Source organism: Arabidopsis thaliana (assembly GCF_000001735.4).
Source record: "Arabidopsis thaliana chromosome 1 sequence".
NCBI classification, from domain to species: domain Eukaryota; kingdom Viridiplantae; phylum Streptophyta; class Magnoliopsida; order Brassicales; family Brassicaceae; genus Arabidopsis; species Arabidopsis thaliana.
Window position 1 is genome coordinate 18,599,318 of NC_003070.9, and position 17,971 is coordinate 18,617,288.

The 17,971-nt window shown below is 36.1% G+C and overlaps 3 protein-coding genes and 1 pseudogene across 5 annotated transcripts; 1 reads left to right on the forward strand and 3 right to left on the reverse strand.

Moving 5' to 3' along the window:
• Nucleotides 1-1,283: 1,283 nt before the first annotated feature.
• Nucleotides 1,284-2,355, reverse strand: AT1G50210 (annotated as a pseudogene). Its single transcript has 4 exons — nt 2,112-2,355; nt 1,917-2,030; nt 1,577-1,689; nt 1,284-1,428 (listed from the first exon to the last, which is right to left on the reverse strand).
• Nucleotides 2,356-3,640: 1,285 nt separating this feature from the next.
• AT1G50220 (B3 domain protein) lies at nt 3,641-5,509 on the reverse strand (the record flags this gene model as incomplete). The annotated part of the gene is made up of 4 exons (NM_001333426.1): nt 5,466-5,509; nt 5,154-5,278; nt 4,952-5,073; nt 3,641-4,025 (listed from the first exon to the last, which is right to left on the reverse strand). The coding sequence occupies exons 2-4, from the start codon at nt 5,256-5,258 to the stop codon at nt 3,641-3,643; spliced, it is 612 nt and encodes a 203-aa protein (NP_001319188.1). The 5' UTR covers nt 5,259-5,278; nt 5,466-5,509.
• Nucleotides 5,510-7,193: 1,684 nt separating this feature from the next.
• FU (kinase family with ARM repeat domain-containing protein) lies at nt 7,194-15,183 on the forward strand. 2 transcript variants are annotated; one of them, NM_001333427.1, is made up of 23 exons: nt 7,194-7,499; nt 7,720-7,835; nt 7,921-7,995; nt 8,091-8,183; nt 8,289-8,363; nt 8,441-8,533; nt 8,939-9,002; nt 9,091-9,175; nt 9,360-9,432; nt 9,506-9,574; nt 9,682-9,762; nt 9,920-9,992; nt 10,077-10,229; nt 10,742-10,877; nt 11,080-11,251; nt 11,386-11,487; nt 11,562-12,056; nt 12,202-13,341; nt 13,483-13,716; nt 13,827-13,970; nt 14,067-14,147; nt 14,245-14,433; nt 14,526-15,183. In NM_001333427.1, the coding sequence occupies exons 2-23, from the start codon at nt 7,746-7,748 to the stop codon at nt 14,775-14,777; spliced, it is 3,969 nt and encodes a 1,322-aa protein (NP_001319189.1). In that variant the 5' UTR covers nt 7,194-7,499; nt 7,720-7,745; the 3' UTR covers nt 14,778-15,183. The 2 variants fall into 2 exon arrangements, with proteins under 2 accessions (NP_001319189.1, NP_001321239.1); NM_001333428.1 differs by having other exon boundaries at nt 7,202-7,440; nt 14,526-15,160.
• On the reverse strand, nt 14,884-17,838 carry FTSH1 (FTSH protease 1). Its single transcript, NM_103909.4, has 5 exons — nt 16,288-17,838; nt 15,945-16,191; nt 15,674-15,857; nt 15,391-15,562; nt 14,884-15,302 (listed from the first exon to the last, which is right to left on the reverse strand). Exons 1-5 carry the CDS (start codon nt 17,611-17,613, stop codon nt 15,081-15,083), a joined length of 2,151 nt encoding a protein of 716 aa, NP_564563.1. The 5' UTR covers nt 17,614-17,838; the 3' UTR covers nt 14,884-15,080.
• Nucleotides 17,839-17,971: the final 133 nt, after the last annotated feature.

The window sequence follows — 17,971 nt, forward strand, 5'->3', positions numbered from 1 at the left end:
AAAGTTCTTCTTCTTCATCTTTAACGAAACAAAACATTTCCATAGTAAAGCTTCCATTGAAGAACACCTCCGATTTTGAACACTTCGATTTCTCCATGGACTTCTACCATTTAATACAAGCCTCATCAAGCACCCCTATTCATTGAAGAACACCTCCAAACCTTTTTTTCCCGCCAAAAAAAAAAAAATCCCGCCAAAAATAAATTTCCCGCCAAAATTTTTTCTCGTAAATTTTGTTTCCCAGCAAAAAAAATGCTTTTAAAAATCCTTGTAAATTTTTTAAAAACTCTTTTAAAAAACCTTGTAAAGTTTTTTAAAATCTTTGGTAATTGCTAAAAACCCTTGTAAATCATTTTAAAACCTCTTAAAATCTTTATAAAGTCTTTAAAAACATAGGTAAATACTTTAAAACCCCTTTTTAAACCTTTGTAAATCATTTTAAAACTTTTTACAATAGTTTTACAAGATTTACAATCGTTTTTTAAGCATAAGTAAGTGGCATTGAATGATTTACAAGGGATTTTGAAAACTTATAAAAGGGTAAAACATGATTTACAATCGTTTTAAAGCATAAGTAAGTGGCATAAAATGATTTACAAGGGATTTAAAAAAGGTTAGCATGGTTTACAATCGTTTTTTAAGCATAAGTAAGTGGCATTGAATGATTTACAAGGGATTTTAAAAGCTTATAAAAGGGTAAAACATGATTTACAATCGTTTTTAAAGCATAAGTAAGTGGCATTGAATGATTTACAAGGGATTTTAAAAGCTTATAAAAGGGTAAAACATGATTTACAATCGTTTTTAAAGCATAAGTAAGTGGCATTGAATGATTTACAAGGGATTTTAAAAGCTTATAAAAAGGTAAAACATGATTTATCATCGTTTTTAAAGCATAAGTAAGTGGCATAAAATGATTTACAAGGATTTTTAAAAAGGGCTAGCATGGTTTACAATGTTTTTTTAAGCATAAGTAAGTGGCATTGGAATGATTTACAAGGGATTTTAAAAGCTTATAAAAGGGTAAAACATGATTTATAGTAACGAAAACGACATCGTTTAGAATGGTTAACGGAGGTGTTAACGGGAGTTGAATAATCCGTTAACGACTATTTTTTTTGGCCTGGTCAACGAAATATTCATGGTTTAAATGGTGGTCAACGATAACATCATGTTTAAAATGACCATATATAAAGTTGACGTATAAAACGGTTATAATTTGAAAATTAGGGTATTAAATAACATTTTTCTCGTTATTAAAAAGCAATATATCTCTGCAAATGGACACACCAAAAAGCCAAACACAATTTGATCAAATTACCATCATTACTCCAAATTATCATCGTTATTCAAAGTATTTCAAAGTTAAGACATAAGTTCGCAAGAAGACACTTCACATATCCAGCTACAGATGATAACTGGATGAACCTGTAAGAAATAAAAAGTTAAAAATGAAAGTCAGATACATCAACAAGAACCAGTACTAATTCGATTAGAGTCATTCACATCTAAAATCAATCTGAGTCCAGTTTTCAAAGAACACAGTTTCAATCACAGAGAGGCAGAAAAAACATACTTGATCAAGACCAAAAACTCCAAGAAATGTTGCAAGTTATGTCTTCAGTAGACAAAATAGATGCATATAATAAGAGACTAGCCATAGAGAATACTTGTGATATAAGAAGAAATCTGCAAAAAAAGAAGAAAAAATATTATTATTTTTACAGAAGGAAAAAAGATCTCGGATGAACTGATTCAGAAAAGTATTTGGACACAGAAAACTAGTAGTCGTTCATCAACGACGGAAGTAACTCCCTAGTTGCAGCAACTGCGTACCGCATATCCCTTAAGAGTTGTTTCTTTTCCAGCTGCTCATTTACAATGGTGACAAACTTGAGAACAAAAGAGAAGCTAACCTCAATATGCAGCATTGGTCGCTTTATATGCTGATCCCAGGGGTGTGCTTCATGAGCAACAATTGAAGCTAACATGTGAAGAGAGTTGGGAGCTGTTGGAGAAAATTTCATTATCTGGAAGAGAAAATATAGGTAATCATTAGGCTCTAATCTTTCTGCAGCATATATACTATCATACTTGACACACTTATTCACCTGATATGCAGAGCCAATGTTGGTTAAGAAAATGGAGGAGATTGGGAAGCAGATAATTGTAAGGTGTGGAGGTTTACCTCTAGCTATAACAGTTCTTGGAGGATTTCTGGCAATGATAAGTACATGGAACGAGTGGCAAAGAGTATATGAGAACATCAAATCATATGTTTCAAATGGAGTTAGTAGCAATGGAAGTAAGAACATGCTAATTGCATATGTTGCAATAGTAAGAGACGACACAAGCAAAAAAAAACAAAAACATTCTATGCATGCTTTCTTGAAATTCAAGGTATTCCAATTAAATAAAAACTACAACAGAAATTAGGGTAATAGAAAGAAAAAACCGAACACTTAAACTAGAATATGAATAATGGATTTAAAAAATATACCATTTTATTATATAAAATACAATAAAGAATTAATTTTACAATTAATTATTAATCCTAAAAGAAAAAGAATTCTAAATACTCACCTCTATATAAACTAAACAAATAATCTGTTATGTTCTCATCAAACAAATTAAAAAGAACTTTAAAAAACACCATCAATTGATACAATAAAACATGCAACGATTTGAATGGATGAATAATTCAAGCTCCGAGTTAAGCAGGAAGTTCCGTGAAGATAACGTCCAAGTTGATGAATGATTTATATTTTCGCCAAACAGATTTTCCATCACCAAAAAGTAAGGTGTCATTTTCGATAGGTTTGCTTGGGATATGTTTCTCAAGACTGTAGACGGAGACATGTTTGGTAAGAGATTTTCTGAATCTCAGCTACAATGATGAGAATCAGAGAATACTCAACTTGCGGGACGAACATGTACAGCTTGGAGAGGAGTTGCGGCTCTTGAAAAGGAATATATGCCTCATTGTGCATGATATCTGGGGGAGAAAGATGCTTGGAATTCTCTGACATAGGTTTTCTTGTGTGTTAAGCAAAACCTTTCCTCTGGTCTATCTGAACCAATAAGTATAAACCTGAGAGAGAAGAAAGAGAGGAAATAAAGTTCTATTTCTATCAAAACGCCATATTCAACACACCAACGCATCAAAAGCTTTCTACCAATGAAAAAATTCTGGTAATTGAATTACCGTAATTCCCTACACAAGTCACATGTGTAGAACCAACAACTCGATCAGTCAAAACTTATTTCCCTCTCACACTAACGTTGGTGCTTTCATGATTACTCGTATTGTGTGATCTAAGAAGAAAAAGGTTTCAATCCTATATATTTTTGAGATTCAGTGTATATTTTACTCGATTCAATGTTTTTGAGATTGTGATATATTTTACTCGATTCAATGTTACTTTTTTTTTTTTGTAATTATAAGAGATGACAAGAAATATAACAAAAGAAACAGCTATGCAGCTTGCTCTCTTGAAATTCAAGATATTTCAATTAAATTAGATTTAACAACTACAACATAAAAATTAGGTCAAACAAAAAACCAACACTTAATTAAAATATGAAAACGAAAACATAAGTAATTAAAGCAACTAAATATAGGAAGATAGATGTAAGCAAGCTACACAGGAATCATTATTCCCATAGTCTTATGCTGAAAATTGAGAACAATGAATTTGTTTTCAAACTGATCCCAATAGAGCTTCTGAACATCGCCTTCTACGAGATCTAATGAATGCTTCATAGTACTCCAACCAGTCCCGAAATAATACTTCATGTCGTCAATTCTTTTCAGGGTAACTGTGTACAGATCGTCTTCCATTATGTCGTGGACTTGCACTTCAAAACCGTTGTCCAAACCCTCATCTGTGACACCATTCATCCTCGTGAGGACAGACATCACTTGCGCTTTTGGTAATGCCACATTACCAACAATGTCACTCTTTGTTAGAGTCTTTGATATGATCATAGCCCCGTCTAGTTCATCTCTAGCATAATTCATCTTGCTAAAATTTTAACCCTAGATCTTTTGCAAGTAGAAAGAAAATTTGTTTATATTTCGTGTTCTTAGATGTAAACATATTTATAGGAGGCTTAACCCAAGAAGAAAGGAAAATACAAGAGAAAAGGACTCCAATTCTTCCGTTAACAAAATAGAAATTTTTCTTATCGGAAAAAAGGAGATTGTTTAATAATTTCCTTAATACTCCCGAAACGGAAAATGGCAAGAGGGCATTGTAACTTGGAAAGAAAGTTATTGATTCAAGGCATCAAAATGAAGCTCAGATTTTCTTAACATTTTTTGCTAAAATGTTAATATTCATATAAATGAAAGTTCGGACTTACATATTGGAGTACCTAAAACAAATGTAATCTTGACAAAAAAAAGGTAAAAACAAGATTACAATAATTTTGGAAAAGATTTGGGTAAATCTATCGGATCCATCGAATCATTAACTTCTTAACTTCGGAGAAGAACATTGAGTACATTGATACATCTCGCAGTCATATGGCAGAAAGAGTAGAAGTTTCTTTTAAGAGGTAACTACCACCAGATCCTTGGAAGTTGTACTACTGGCCATGCAAAATCTCTTAGTTTCATTAAAAGTTTATGTAAATTATGGTTTTTAGTTCTAATTGGCTAAAACACATAACACTAATTCCTTAGAAGCCACCATAAGTGTTTTCTTAATTATAAGGAACTAGTAAATCAAATTACAAGCGAAAAAGTCAAAAATCATATAATCTAATGTTCGTCAAACGGATTGCCTAATGTTCGATTGAAGAAGTCTTCTCTGCTATTCACTCGAGACTAAGTTAAATCCTGAAATCAGATGGTAATCAAACGGATTGCCTAATATTCACTCGAGGCTAAGTTAAATCCTGAATTGTTCTAGCGAATCGAGAATATAATAAGCTGAGAATTTCTTACCTCTCAGTAATGTATAGTTCCTTAAACCTAGCCGAGGTTACATCTAAAGTTACATTTTTGAGACGAGAGATCATGGGATGGAAATCATCATCAATCATATATTCATCCAACAAATCCGGCTCCTGCAAACAAACAAATAAACAGTGATTTCCGGAACTTTTGTTACGCCATTTCTATGACAAGTTATATATAATGAACTTACATATATTGACATGACGGCTAGATAAAGTTTGATAGCTTCAATATTCTTGAGGTAATCGTCGTCTTTTAAAGATGCTAGCCACCGGTCCCAATGCTTTATCTTCATTATCACGTAATGGTTTGGTCCTGAACAAAGAAAAAAAAAACATATGATAAGATCATAAAGAACTAATGTCACAATGAAAACTGAAAAGCAATTTGAATAAGTTAATTAATGCCAAAATCAGATAAATAAAATCGTTAGTCATTCTCATTTTCACAGTAAAAATATGAAACACAGAATTATTAATGATGAGACTTAAAAGGTACATACATGTTCCTCCTATGATCCGAAAAATTTCTGAAATGCCTACAAAATTTTGGAGGCTATATATGCTCATCTTTATTATATCAATCCAAAGTGTAGCCACTTTCTCACCAAAAGAAGAATCTCGAACAGAGACTTTAAAAACATTAAACATCGGATCAAACCTATTAAAACCCTTGTTGAATCAATTTAGGTGTTACATCTTTGAGAGAAACAGTAACCGAAACAAATTAAAAATTTTACTTGGAGGTGGGGGTTTACATGCACGTGCTTTGCATTTCTTCTTCAAGCCTAAAGCAAACGCGGACGCATATAGCAGAGAAGACGTCTGCAATATGCTTTCGTGTGCAAGCAAGTATGATTTTGGCGGTTGGGAAGTTTTACAATCGTTTGATATATATCATGCACGGGTAAATGTATAAACTACCGTATCCATAAATTATTATCATATTAGTCATTTTTAATTAATCGTAAATAAGAAATAAATAATAAATTTAATTAAAATTTAAATTAAATTAAATAAACGAATAGTAGCAAACATAAATTAACTGTTCGGTTGATGGACGTTAACGTTTCGTCATCTTTTAAAGATATATAAATTTGCTTATTTTATTGTGAATTTGAAACCATTTCCTTTTGCTTAAGATTTCTTAATGATATCACTACAAAATTGATGAGTTTAACATCAGTTTAAAAAAAAATCTTAATATCATTTTTAAAATGATGCTCGAATTATAGAGTCATTTTAAAAAGAGATACTAAAACTAGTGAAGGTAAAAAATATTTAGTATCATTTTTTCAAATGACACTATAATTCAATCTTAGAACATGATTGGTTGGGATGTAAAAGATTTATAAAGCCACTAAAAAACCTACAATCAATATTGAAACAATCATGTTTTAACTTTCCTATTTTTTTCTCACACCCCAAATACTATATATTTATATATATATTTTAATTATTTTGGCTGTAAGTGCAAGTTTTTCTACAGCATAACTTTAAGATTTTTAGAAGGTCTATATTTTTTTTATTTTTTTTTTCACTTTATTTTTTTATTTTCTTTAAAAATATTACTATATTTTATATATATATATATATTAAATTTAGTTATATGGATATAAATAGTAGGTAAATACCTACTTTATGACATATATAACTCACATTGATAATTGGGAATAATATTATATAAAGTATAATTTACCAATAATATTTTTTTATTTAAAATACATACTATCAAAATCTTATTTCTACAACTAATTTATTTAAATAATTATATTATATCAATAAAATATACATCCTAATTTTTACAACAATAAACCCTACGACTACAGTCATCACACCTACATCAAAAATTTTATAGTAATAAATCTATAACTACATACCGACGAACCAATCACCCACTTAACATCATTTCTTTTTGTTAGTATCATTTCTTAAAACGTTTGTATAGATATTGCTAGGTGTCACTTTGAAACGATTAGAAAATATATAGTTTGTTTCATAATTTGAAATTGACGTTAATTATTATAATATTAGTTATAAGTTTTTTTTTAATGTTATGAATAATAATCGGTGATTTATGTGGAACAGTGGAAACAATATTTTATTTATAATCAAAATAATATTTTAGGAACCAATTTGGAAAATGATAAATAATTTATATTTTTGAGTTCTTTTGTTTTTAAAATAAACCGGAAATTACGACTTGTGGTTTGTTTTTACTTTTTTATAAGGTTTGAGAGAGAGAGAGAGAGAGTACACACTACTCTGACTCAAAGATTTTTCCCTCTTTTTGAATTTCAAAAGTTTCCGAGAATATCCAAACGCAGAGTTTATCTCTCTCTTCAACCATCGATCCAACGGATCTCTCCTAGTTTCACCGCCGAAGACCTCCTCCGCTGTTTCTCGTCGCCGACTTCCCAGTTCTACCATCTCCGGCAGCCACCACTTCGCCTATTTTACGCATTTTCGTGAGCCACGGTTCAATATTCTTCTTTACTATCTCAAATCTTCGATTTCCCCGTTTACTCGCCAATCAGGTTTAGGATCTGCATTTCAAGCTTAATTTGGATGTTTCCAGTTTTTCGATTCGCTACTTTTTGCTTATGCTAAACAAGAAATCGGAACGGAACCCTAGTTTAGAAACTAGCTTTTAATCGAATTAGACTGAATATAGTAGACTCTCCCTCAATTCTGCTTATTTGGGTCTGGGTACCGTCATTTTACCGTTTGAAGCTAAAACGGTGCTTTATTTGACAGATAAAAAAAGCCAATCGTGTTCAGATATGGGTGTCGAGGATTATCATGTGATAGAGCTTGTCGGTGAAGGATCTTTTGGGAGGGTTTACAAAGGAAGACGCAAGTATACCGGCCAGGTAAATTGTTGCTGGGTTGTTCTCTTTGTTATCATCGGCTACTTAAAATCAGCTAATCAATTCTTAATTTGGTAATTTTTATCAGACGGTGGCGATGAAGTTCATCATGAAACAAGGAAAGACTGACAAGGATATACATAGTCTAAGGCAAGAAATCGAGGTTAGCAAGTTTCAGTCCTTAATTGCACTTACCATCAACTTTAATCCCAATCAATTTTATGGTATTTGACCAACATTATTTCTTTTATGCCTCAGATATTGCGGAAGCTCAAGCATGAGAATATCATTGAAATGCTCGACTCCTTTGAAAACGCACGAGAGTTCTGTGTCGTCACTGAGTTTGCCCAAGTACTTTTCTCACTGTAGATTGTAGAATCTAAAGTACTGATTTATGAAGCATATAGCTAGACTTATATGAAATAAAGAATCACCATGGAACACCCAATTTTACAGGGTGAATTGTTTGAGATTCTTGAAGATGACAAGTGCCTTCCCGAAGAGCAAGTTCAAGCAATCGCAAAGCAATTGGTAACACGTTTTGCCAACATGGCTCTTATTTCTATATCTGATTATTAAGACAATTTTGAAACTTCTTTAAAATCCAGGTAAAAGCATTAGATTACTTGCATTCCAACCGTATAATTCACCGTGACATGAAGCCACAAAACATTCTTATTGGTGCTGGCTCTGTCGTTAAGGTAATATAACATTCCTTTTGCTGCTTCCAGTAATTAAGTTTGAAATGCTGTTTCTATGCTTCCCACACACATGAGTTGTTCATATTCTTGTTTCTTAAAGATAAAATTTAGGAGAGAATTATCGTTACAATACGATTCTTCTACTTTTTTCCTCTTCTTATGAGTACCAGATTACGTGCTAACTTCTTGAAAATTGATTTATGAACCATGGATCTTTCCGTCTATGATTATTTCAGAAAACTAAGTTAATCATGTGAGTACTAGAAGAGGATACGGCTAGCCAGGAATCTCATACACTTAGCTAAATATAAGTAGAAACATAAGTATTTTCAATGCGGCTTGATTATATGATTTCTTTAACTTCTCTTTGCCATCAACTAACTTGTCTCCCCTTTGATTTTTCAGCTATGTGATTTTGGTTTTGCTCGAGCTATGTCCACCAACACTGTGGTTTTGCGATCCATTAAAGGTTAAAGATCTTTAATTTCCTTAGACGTATTAATGAGTGAATAAATCAATAAGTCTCTCCTTGTTATTAATCCAAAATATCACATCAGGCACTCCGCTGTACATGGCACCAGAGCTTGTGAAAGAACAGCCATACGATCGCACTGTCGACCTGTGGTCTCTTGGTGTTATATTGTAGGTGGAGAAACTCATCTGAGTTGTCGTACTTCAATTGTTATTGTTATGAAAGCTATTACATCTATAAATGTGATGATTCTGATGGCTTTTCTTTCATAGTTTTTTGTTTTCTGTATTCTTTATGTTATCCACATTTCAATGCACTTGATATGGTTCTAATTAATCTCTTGTAATACATCAGGTACGAGTTATATGTAGGTCAGCCTCCCTTCTACACCAATTCTGTGTATGCTCTCATTCGTCACATTGTTAAGGTATATCAATATTTTTTTATTTTTCCATAGTCTATGCTTAAAGTATGAGCTAACGTTTTAGTGAATCTTCAAGGATCCTGTCAAATATCCTGATGAAATGAGTACTTATTTCGAAAGCTTTTTGAAAGGATTGCTCAACAAGGTGATATATTTATTTTTTCTTTAAGTTGTCCTTTTTACCATTTATTGATATGTTTGAGACCATTGCTGGACTGGGTTAAACTGTTTTTCTATTACTATGCGAAACAGGAACCCCACAGTCGATTAACCTGGCCTGCTCTTCGTGAGCACCCTTTCGTTAAAGAAACACAAGAAGAAGTTGAAGCCAGGGTAATGGTCTGATATTGATGACTTATACTTTGCAGCTTGAGTCCAATGTACAGAGCATTTTGTTAAAACTGTCTTTTTCATGCAATGTAACGGATCTCAAATTAAAACATGTTGTTGGAATAATAGATCACTAAGAACATTTTGAACGCCTATTCAGGAAATCCATACTGCAGTAGTTGACAATAAGGCAGCTTGGATGCTCAAAGGAAATGGAGGGCAACAGAGAAATGGTTTGAATCTCTTCAGTGTGTGGTTAGAATCTATTTCTTAATTAATTTTCTCCTTTATTAAATTTATAGTGTTAAATGTCACAGAAAAGTGCGACTCAGTGACCCTGGTTGAGGACATGTCTGCTACAAAAGGTCTAGCTGACGTTCAGTCAGATATGAAGAGTGCTGTCAAAGTAAATTCTCCACCCACTGAGGATTTTGTGGGATTCCCAACCCAAGAGGAGATAAAAAGTTCAGGTAGTGGGACTTTGAGAATCAAAAGAGTTATCCAACAGATAGATACAGTAATTTGAGAAATGCATGTTTAGATATATTTCTGATGATGATTTCCATATCAATCTAACAGACATATATTCGGATATCATCCTTTCATTGTTGGTTATGACCAAATGCATTTTTCTCCTTCATCAAAGCGTGTAGTTAGTATGCTCTATTGTTCTAGGTTTACAACTCTTAGAGCTTGAGTTTTACTACGCTGTCATGCTATGCTTGATGTTTGTTTAGATTAACACAACTCCTATGACATAAGGATTTTTTTTTTTTTGAACTTCAGGTTTTGTATATTTCATATATAAACCCAGTTCTCCTTTTGTAAATTTTCATGTCTTAAAAGATTAGTGTCGGAATATTCACATACATTTTGCTATCCGTGATTGAACCTTAGCTGCCTTCGGAGTTTCTTTTGCTTTCTTTCATAATGGACCTATATATCATTCTCATTCATGCTTGGGTTGTTTTCCCCGTTTCAGGTAACCCAACACTGGACAAATTGGAAAATACATCCCGCACTGTTAAAGGTGCACAAGTTATAGGTGAAAATGATAAAGCATTGGACCTTGTTTTGCTGTCACTGGAAAGATTTTCAAAATCGCCAGATTCTAAAAGGTAAAATTTGGAGTTCTTTTATTATATAATGTTGTGCTCCTACTTGATCATACAAACGGGAACAGAAATAGGTTTCTTACATAAGATAGACTCTAAAACACGGTTGCAACTTTCTGGTTTTATGATCTATTACTCTCTTCCAGTAAATTGTTGTATATTTCCGCATACATGCATATTCATATTTTCGTTCATGGGTGTGCAGGGACAAAGATGTTGCTTGCTCTGTTCAGTCCCTCAGGATCATCTCCAATTTGGTTGCAACTCGTGCCATAGTTTCAGTTGGACTGATTGAGAAAATAACATGTGCACTGCTAGACTTTACTGACGCTCTTGTTGGGATGAAATCACCCGAGTTCAACAACATAATACCAAAGGTGAATCCTCTTGACCAAAATGTCTGTCATGTGTTGGATTAGATACCTACTTTATTTGATAGTCAGCCTGCTTTCCACAATTAACAAGTAAAGAAAGTTCAATGATTTGTAACACCGACTTATTTCTTTATCAGAGTCTTTCAGTCACTAAAAACTTGGTAGGGCATGTTGAAGGCAATAACATACATAGTTCTTACATCAGGCACTGGACCAAAGTAGTGGAAATCTTCATACAGGTGACTTTTTTGGCGCATAAGTCTCTTGTGAGATTAAACCACATGTACTAATTTTTTACTTTATGTGGATGTAGGTCGTTAGATGGGAAGAAGAGGGAACTGGTAGAATTATATATGAGGCCTGTTCTTGCATCACAACAATGTTATCTCGAGTTGCCCAAGATCTTAAATCTTCAACTCCTGATTCTGTTTCTAAACAGATTTTGGAGCATGCTAACATGTCTCGCATAGTTGATCATTTGTGTCTTTGTCTGGCTTCTTCTGGGTCGAGTTTAACTTCCGGCTCTTCGCAAATGTTAGCAGCTGCCTGTGAAGCTTGTCGAGCAATATGGATTCTCATAGATACTTCCGAAACATTCTTCAAGAACGATGATGTAAACATATTACCTCTAGATGCCTTGCAGAACCGTCTCTCTCAGCATGACATAGGAAACAGTGAGTGGGGTCCGTTATCTGAGAAACTTGTCGATACAGTGACAAGAGCATATCTCCGATCAAAGCATGTGCAAGTTGCTGTTGGTCATTGCCTTCACCAACGAGTGGAGGCTCCATTGGTTTCTGCAATTCAGGTGATTATGTGATGCTTCTCTTCTTTTGTGGCTATCTTAACAAAAAATTTGTGGGTTGTCTCTGGATTCACAGCTATAATTGAATTTGTGTTTTTTTTTTTCCGCTCTTTAAACTTAACTGGAAACTACTTATGTAATGCTCCAGCTCTTGTCAAGATGCTGCCTTCATAATGGAATTCTGCCTAGCATGCTTTGTGGTCTTCCCAGTTCACTGCCTATTACGACCGTAGTCAGTGGTGGAGAGGATGGTACAGTTATTTCAGAAATATTTTCTATACTATCATACGCAACATTATCAAGCAAAGACCAGCAAACAGGAGAAAAAGATAACTTCGAGGGCAGACTAAACAATCTGGTGTTCCATTCATGCCTTATGTTGGCAACAGTTGCTCAATGTTTGAAGTTAACTGGGAGAAATTCTGTTCTGTTAATGCTTACAACTTCTCCAAAGAAGCATCAACATCGTCTTTCTGCTATAGCCAATCACATTGCCTCAGATGATAAAATCGAAGCTTCTCTTCAGAATCACTCTGCTTCAGCTATGCTTGCTCTCGCATCTATTCTCGCTCTTGAAAAAGGATCTTCTGCTGGATCTTCTGTCTCTGAGCTAGTGGTGTCTCTGATTCCTCGAGCTACTAAGCTTTGTTATCATCTTAGGCCTATGCCAAGTAATGAAGGTGAAGTCATCTCTCATTCTGCCAATTATGCCAAATGGCACGGACTTCTGGATGGATGTATCGGTTTATTAGAATCCAGATTGAAGTGGGGTGGACCTCTAGCTGTGCAGCAGCTTATTGCTAGTGGTACGCCATTGCTTCTCATAAATCTGTTAGCTGGCAAACTTTCAAATGCTTCCCCAGAGGACATCAAGAAGACATCCAACCGGATTGGCTTGTCCCCTATTGGCGTTGTATGGACTATTTCGTCCATATGCCACTGTCTTTCGGGTGGCACAACTTTCCGTCAGGTTCTTGTGAAAATCGAAACCATGAAGCTAATTACTTGTTTACTATCTGATGCTCATATCAAGCTAGTAAAGAGCTGGGGAGGTCCGGGGGGAGGAAAAGATGGGGTCAGAGAGACAATAAATGTGATAATTGATCTCCTAGCATTTCCTTTTGTTGCTCTGCAAAGTCAACCAGGTTCGTTATCTGCCACAGCTTCTGTAAATAGTGGATTCATTCTCAACATTGGCTCTCCTGGTGTGAGAGTATGCATGGAAGATAGAGATTTGCTAAAAGCTATAGAAGAGGATATGGACAAATACATAATAGTCCTCCTGGAGGTTAGTTCGTCGATTCTGTTTCCTTGATTTTTACATACTTTTGTTTGAATGTTGATTGGTATCTATTTGTTTTCCTCTCATGATTCATGAGCTGAAATCTCGTTATTGTTACAAGCTGTATTTTTTAAATTTTTTTTTCAGGTGGGAGTGCCGAGTTTAATCCTACGTTGCTTGGATCATTTGGAATTAAAAGATTTAGTAAGGCCCGTTGCTTTTCTTGCCAAAATGGTGGGTCGTCCACGTCTTGCTGTAGATCTCGTGAGCAAAGGTCTGTTAGATCCTAATAGAATGAAAAAATTACTCAACCAATCAAGTCCAAGAGAAGTCATACTTGATATTTTGATGATCATATCTGATCTATCGAGGATGGATAAGGTAAGCGTTTTATAATTACGTACGATGCATTCTTTTTGTTACCTATGCTTAGACACAGTACAGTGAAGTAAATGATGTTATCTAATTTGGAACAATTGTTAACCGTACAGGCTTTTTATAAATACATCGGCGAGGCTTCTGTTTTACAGCCTTTGAAAGAATATCTTACCCATGTGGATCCAAATATACGTGCAAAAGCTTGTAGTGCTCTTGGCAATATGTGCAGACACAATGGATATTTCTACAGCGCTCTTGTAAGTTACAGCACTAAGCTTCTTTTACTATGAGAGGTCAAACTTTTCATAACAGACTGTTCTTTCTTACATGGTCTGCGTGGTTACTATGTGCAGGCGGAACATCAAATCATCGGTCTCCTCATTGATCGATGCGCTGATCCGGACAAACGAACACAGAAATTCGCTTGTTTTGCTGTAAAATCATCAAAAAACAGTTTTTTATTCTCCACTTCCATGATACTTCTGATCAAATTTTAAAAGAGGCCTTTTGCATTTTTCTTTCTTTTTGCAGATTGGAAATGCGGCTTACCATAACGACACGCTGTATGAAGAGCTAAGAAGATCTATAACGCAGCTAGCAAACGTTTTGACCACGGCTGAAGAAGACAAGACAAAAGCAAACGCGGCTGGTGCATTGAGCAACCTTGTCCGAAACTCCAACAAACTCTGTGAAGATATAGTCTCCAAGGGAGCTTTACAAGTTAGTACAACTGCAGATTATTTTGTTAGGTCAAGATACATGGATTTTTCTCGTATCTAATTTCACGTATGATGTTGGGATTTTGTGTGCAGACGTTACTGAGGCTAGTTGCGGATTGCTCGACTCTTGCCTTGAACCCAAGCAAGAAAGAGACAGCGAGTGAGTCACCGCTCAAGATTGCACTCTTCTCATTGGCTAAAATGTGTTCGAACCACCAGATTTGCAGACAGTTTGTGAAGTCATCAGAGTTGTTCCCGGTCATTGCAAGGCTTAAACAATCCCCTGAGGCTAACATTGCTCACTATGCTTCAGTTATTGTCGCCAAAGTCAGTGGTGAGTCTTAAGAAAACTTACTTCCCTGTAAATTTATTGTGGTAAGACATCGTATGTTTACATGGTAGTATTGTTATTTACGTTGAAAGTCTTTAAGAAAATGGGCCAACGATCTAAACCGCAGTAAACCAGATCAAATTACTTTTCTTTAAACAAATTGCATTGCATTACAAAGTATATTTAGATTCACTAAAACAACGGAATATACACAAATATACTGAATTGGTGAGTACTGAATCGGTGACACATATGAACACGAATATACTTATTAGCTTATGGTATTGTAAGCACTAAGCAATGGCAACTTTGAGGAATCAAGAAATATACAACTCAGCTTGGCCGTCAATAAAGAGACTCATGAACTCTTCACCGTCAACAGTTTCTTTCTCGATCAGGAGCTGTGCAAGCTTGTGTAGGATATCAATATGAGTTGTTATGATCTCCGTTGCTCTCTTGTATGCCTTCTCAACTAACTCTCGCACCTCAGCATCTACAATATCCGCAGTTGCCATTGAGTAATCTTTCTGTGATGACATCTGCAAAAACATTTCACGGATATATATAAGTAACACTCCAACTTGTCGAACCAACAACCCTAATGATGAAACCGAGAAAGCAATATACTTGTTGACCCATGAAGGGATTTCCACCAGGGCCACCAACAGCAACTTGTCCAATCTTTTTGCTGAACCCAAATCTCTCAATCATTTGACGTGCCACACGAGACACCTGCATGAAATCATTTGATGCTCCAGTCGTCACATTCTCATCCCCAAAGATCACCTCCTCTGCAACCCTGACATAGCCAACACAACAGAGATAGAGATGGTTTAACATAATTAAACCCTTCTCTGTATATTCAAAGACTGGCTTTTGTGACGAGGCGTGGAGGCCATTACTAACTAACCTTCCGCCAAGTGCAACAGCCATTTGATTCTCAAGGTAGCTCCTACTGTACAATCCAGACTCAAGTCTTTCTTCGCTTGGAGCAAAAAAAGTGAGCCCACCAGCTTGGCCACGAGGAATGATAGAAATCTTTGCAACCGGATCATATTCTGGCATAAGAGCACCCACTAGAGCATGACCAGCCTCTGTAAATTTAAAATTCATTTGAGGTGGTCAGAAAACAAGAATCCCAGCTGCGTACTCCATTACATATAGTTAGATAAAATGCTAACCATGGTATGCAACAAGTCTCTTCTTCTCTTCAGAGACAACTGCATTCTTCTTCTCAGGTCCAGCAATGATCCTCTCAAGAGCATCAGAGATTTCATCCTTGCTTATTTCCTTAAGCTCACGCCTAGCCGCAAGAATCGCCGCTTCATTCATCAGGTTTTGTAAGTCAGCACCCGTGAAACCAGGGGTCCTTCTGGCAACCTTGTCAAAGTCCACATCTTTACCGAGTGCCTTCCCCCTAGAATGAACCTAAAATAAAACCAAACCCCATAGAGAGAAATAAGAATCATTCACATAACTCCATAGACAAACCAGTAACCTTTATAAAACAGCTATGAAAAGAACCTGAAGAATCTTGACTCTGCCAGCCACATCAGGCCTATCCACCGTGACCTGTCGATCAAACCTTCCAGGCCTCAACAAAGCCGAATCAAGAACGTCCGGCCTATTCGTAGCTGCCAAAACTATCACACCAGAGTTGCCAGAAAATCCATCCATCTCTGTCAACAGCTGATTAATAGTCTGTTCTCTCTCATCATTTCCTCCTCCCATCCCAGCTCCTCTCTGCCTACCCACAGCGTCAATCTCATCAATGAATACAATACAAGGGGCTTTAGACTTAGCCTTCTCGAACAAATCCCTAACTCTCGATGCACCCACACCCACAAAAAGCTCTACGAACTCCGAGGCCGCGCAAGAGAAGAACGGCACTCCAGCTTCCCCAGCCACCGCCCTAGCCAGGAGTGTCTTACCCGTACCAGGCGGTCCAACAAGCAAACACCCTTTAGGAATCTTAGCACCCAAGGCTGTGTACTTATCAGGATTCTTCAAGAAATCCACAACTTCCTGTAACTCCAACTTAGCTTGATCAGCCCCAGCAACATCTGCAAATGATACACCAGTCTCAGGCACTTCCTGGAACTTGGATTTAGAACGTCCGAAATCCATAGGACCACCCAAGCCACCAGGACCACCACCAGGGCCTCCCTGAGCTCGCCTGAAAAGCAAGAAGAGTCCACCAAAGGCCAAAAGCGGGAAAATCAAGTTTCCAATGACAGTGAACAAGTCATTGCCTGAGGATTCTCCTTCAGAGACGGATATATCAACTCCGTTCATAGCCAAGATATCAATAAGGTCAGGGTCGTTAGGGACGATGACTGAAGCACGGCGATTGTCGACGGCAGTAAGCTGAACAACAGAACCATCTTTGCTGAATCTAACTCTCTCGACTTTCCCTTTCTTCACAGCGTTAAGAAACTCGCTGTATCGCCACTGTGATCCTTCTGGGAGATCCGATGATTTAGGACTAGGAGCCTTAAGTATCTCGTTCTGAATGAACAATGGCGATGGCGTCGATGGCTTCACAGCTTGAGATTCTATAACGACAGACGGAGAAGCTGGTTCGTCCACTACAGCTAAAGCTAGCGGCGAAGATGAAATTGAAGATAGTAGAATAGCTGCTAAGGCTACTTGCGACGAGAATGGCGAATTGGGTTTACCATTTGGCGAATTTTCGTCTTGAGACGATCGAGTGATTTGGTATTTAGCACGGGAGACGAAGGAGAAAGGGAAAGAGGGTTTTCTGGTGGTTTTAGGGGTGGGAGATGAGATTATGATATGGGATCCTAAGAAGAAATTTGAAGAAGAACGTAGTAATGAGTTAGAAGCCATTGAAGCAGCTCTGTTTCTTCTTCTTCGTCAAGACTTGTCAAAATTCGAATTGAATTCTGAGAGAGAAGAAGCTACAAACGAGAAACGTGGAACAAAGGATCTTCTGGTTTTTAAGGAAGAGGAGATTAAGCAGAAGCCATGACTTCTCGAGTCCTTTCTACGTTTGCTACCTCATATCCACTCGTTAACTGATCGCAAAATGCCACAAAAATTAATTAATTTAATGTGCAAATTCGAAAAAACTTTGTAGTGGTCGGACAGTTCGGTTTAATTTTAAAAATTTAATTCAGTTCGGTTTGGATTATGTTCCGGTTCGGACAACTTCCCCACCAACTAGAACAGTCTTGTAAGCCTCAAC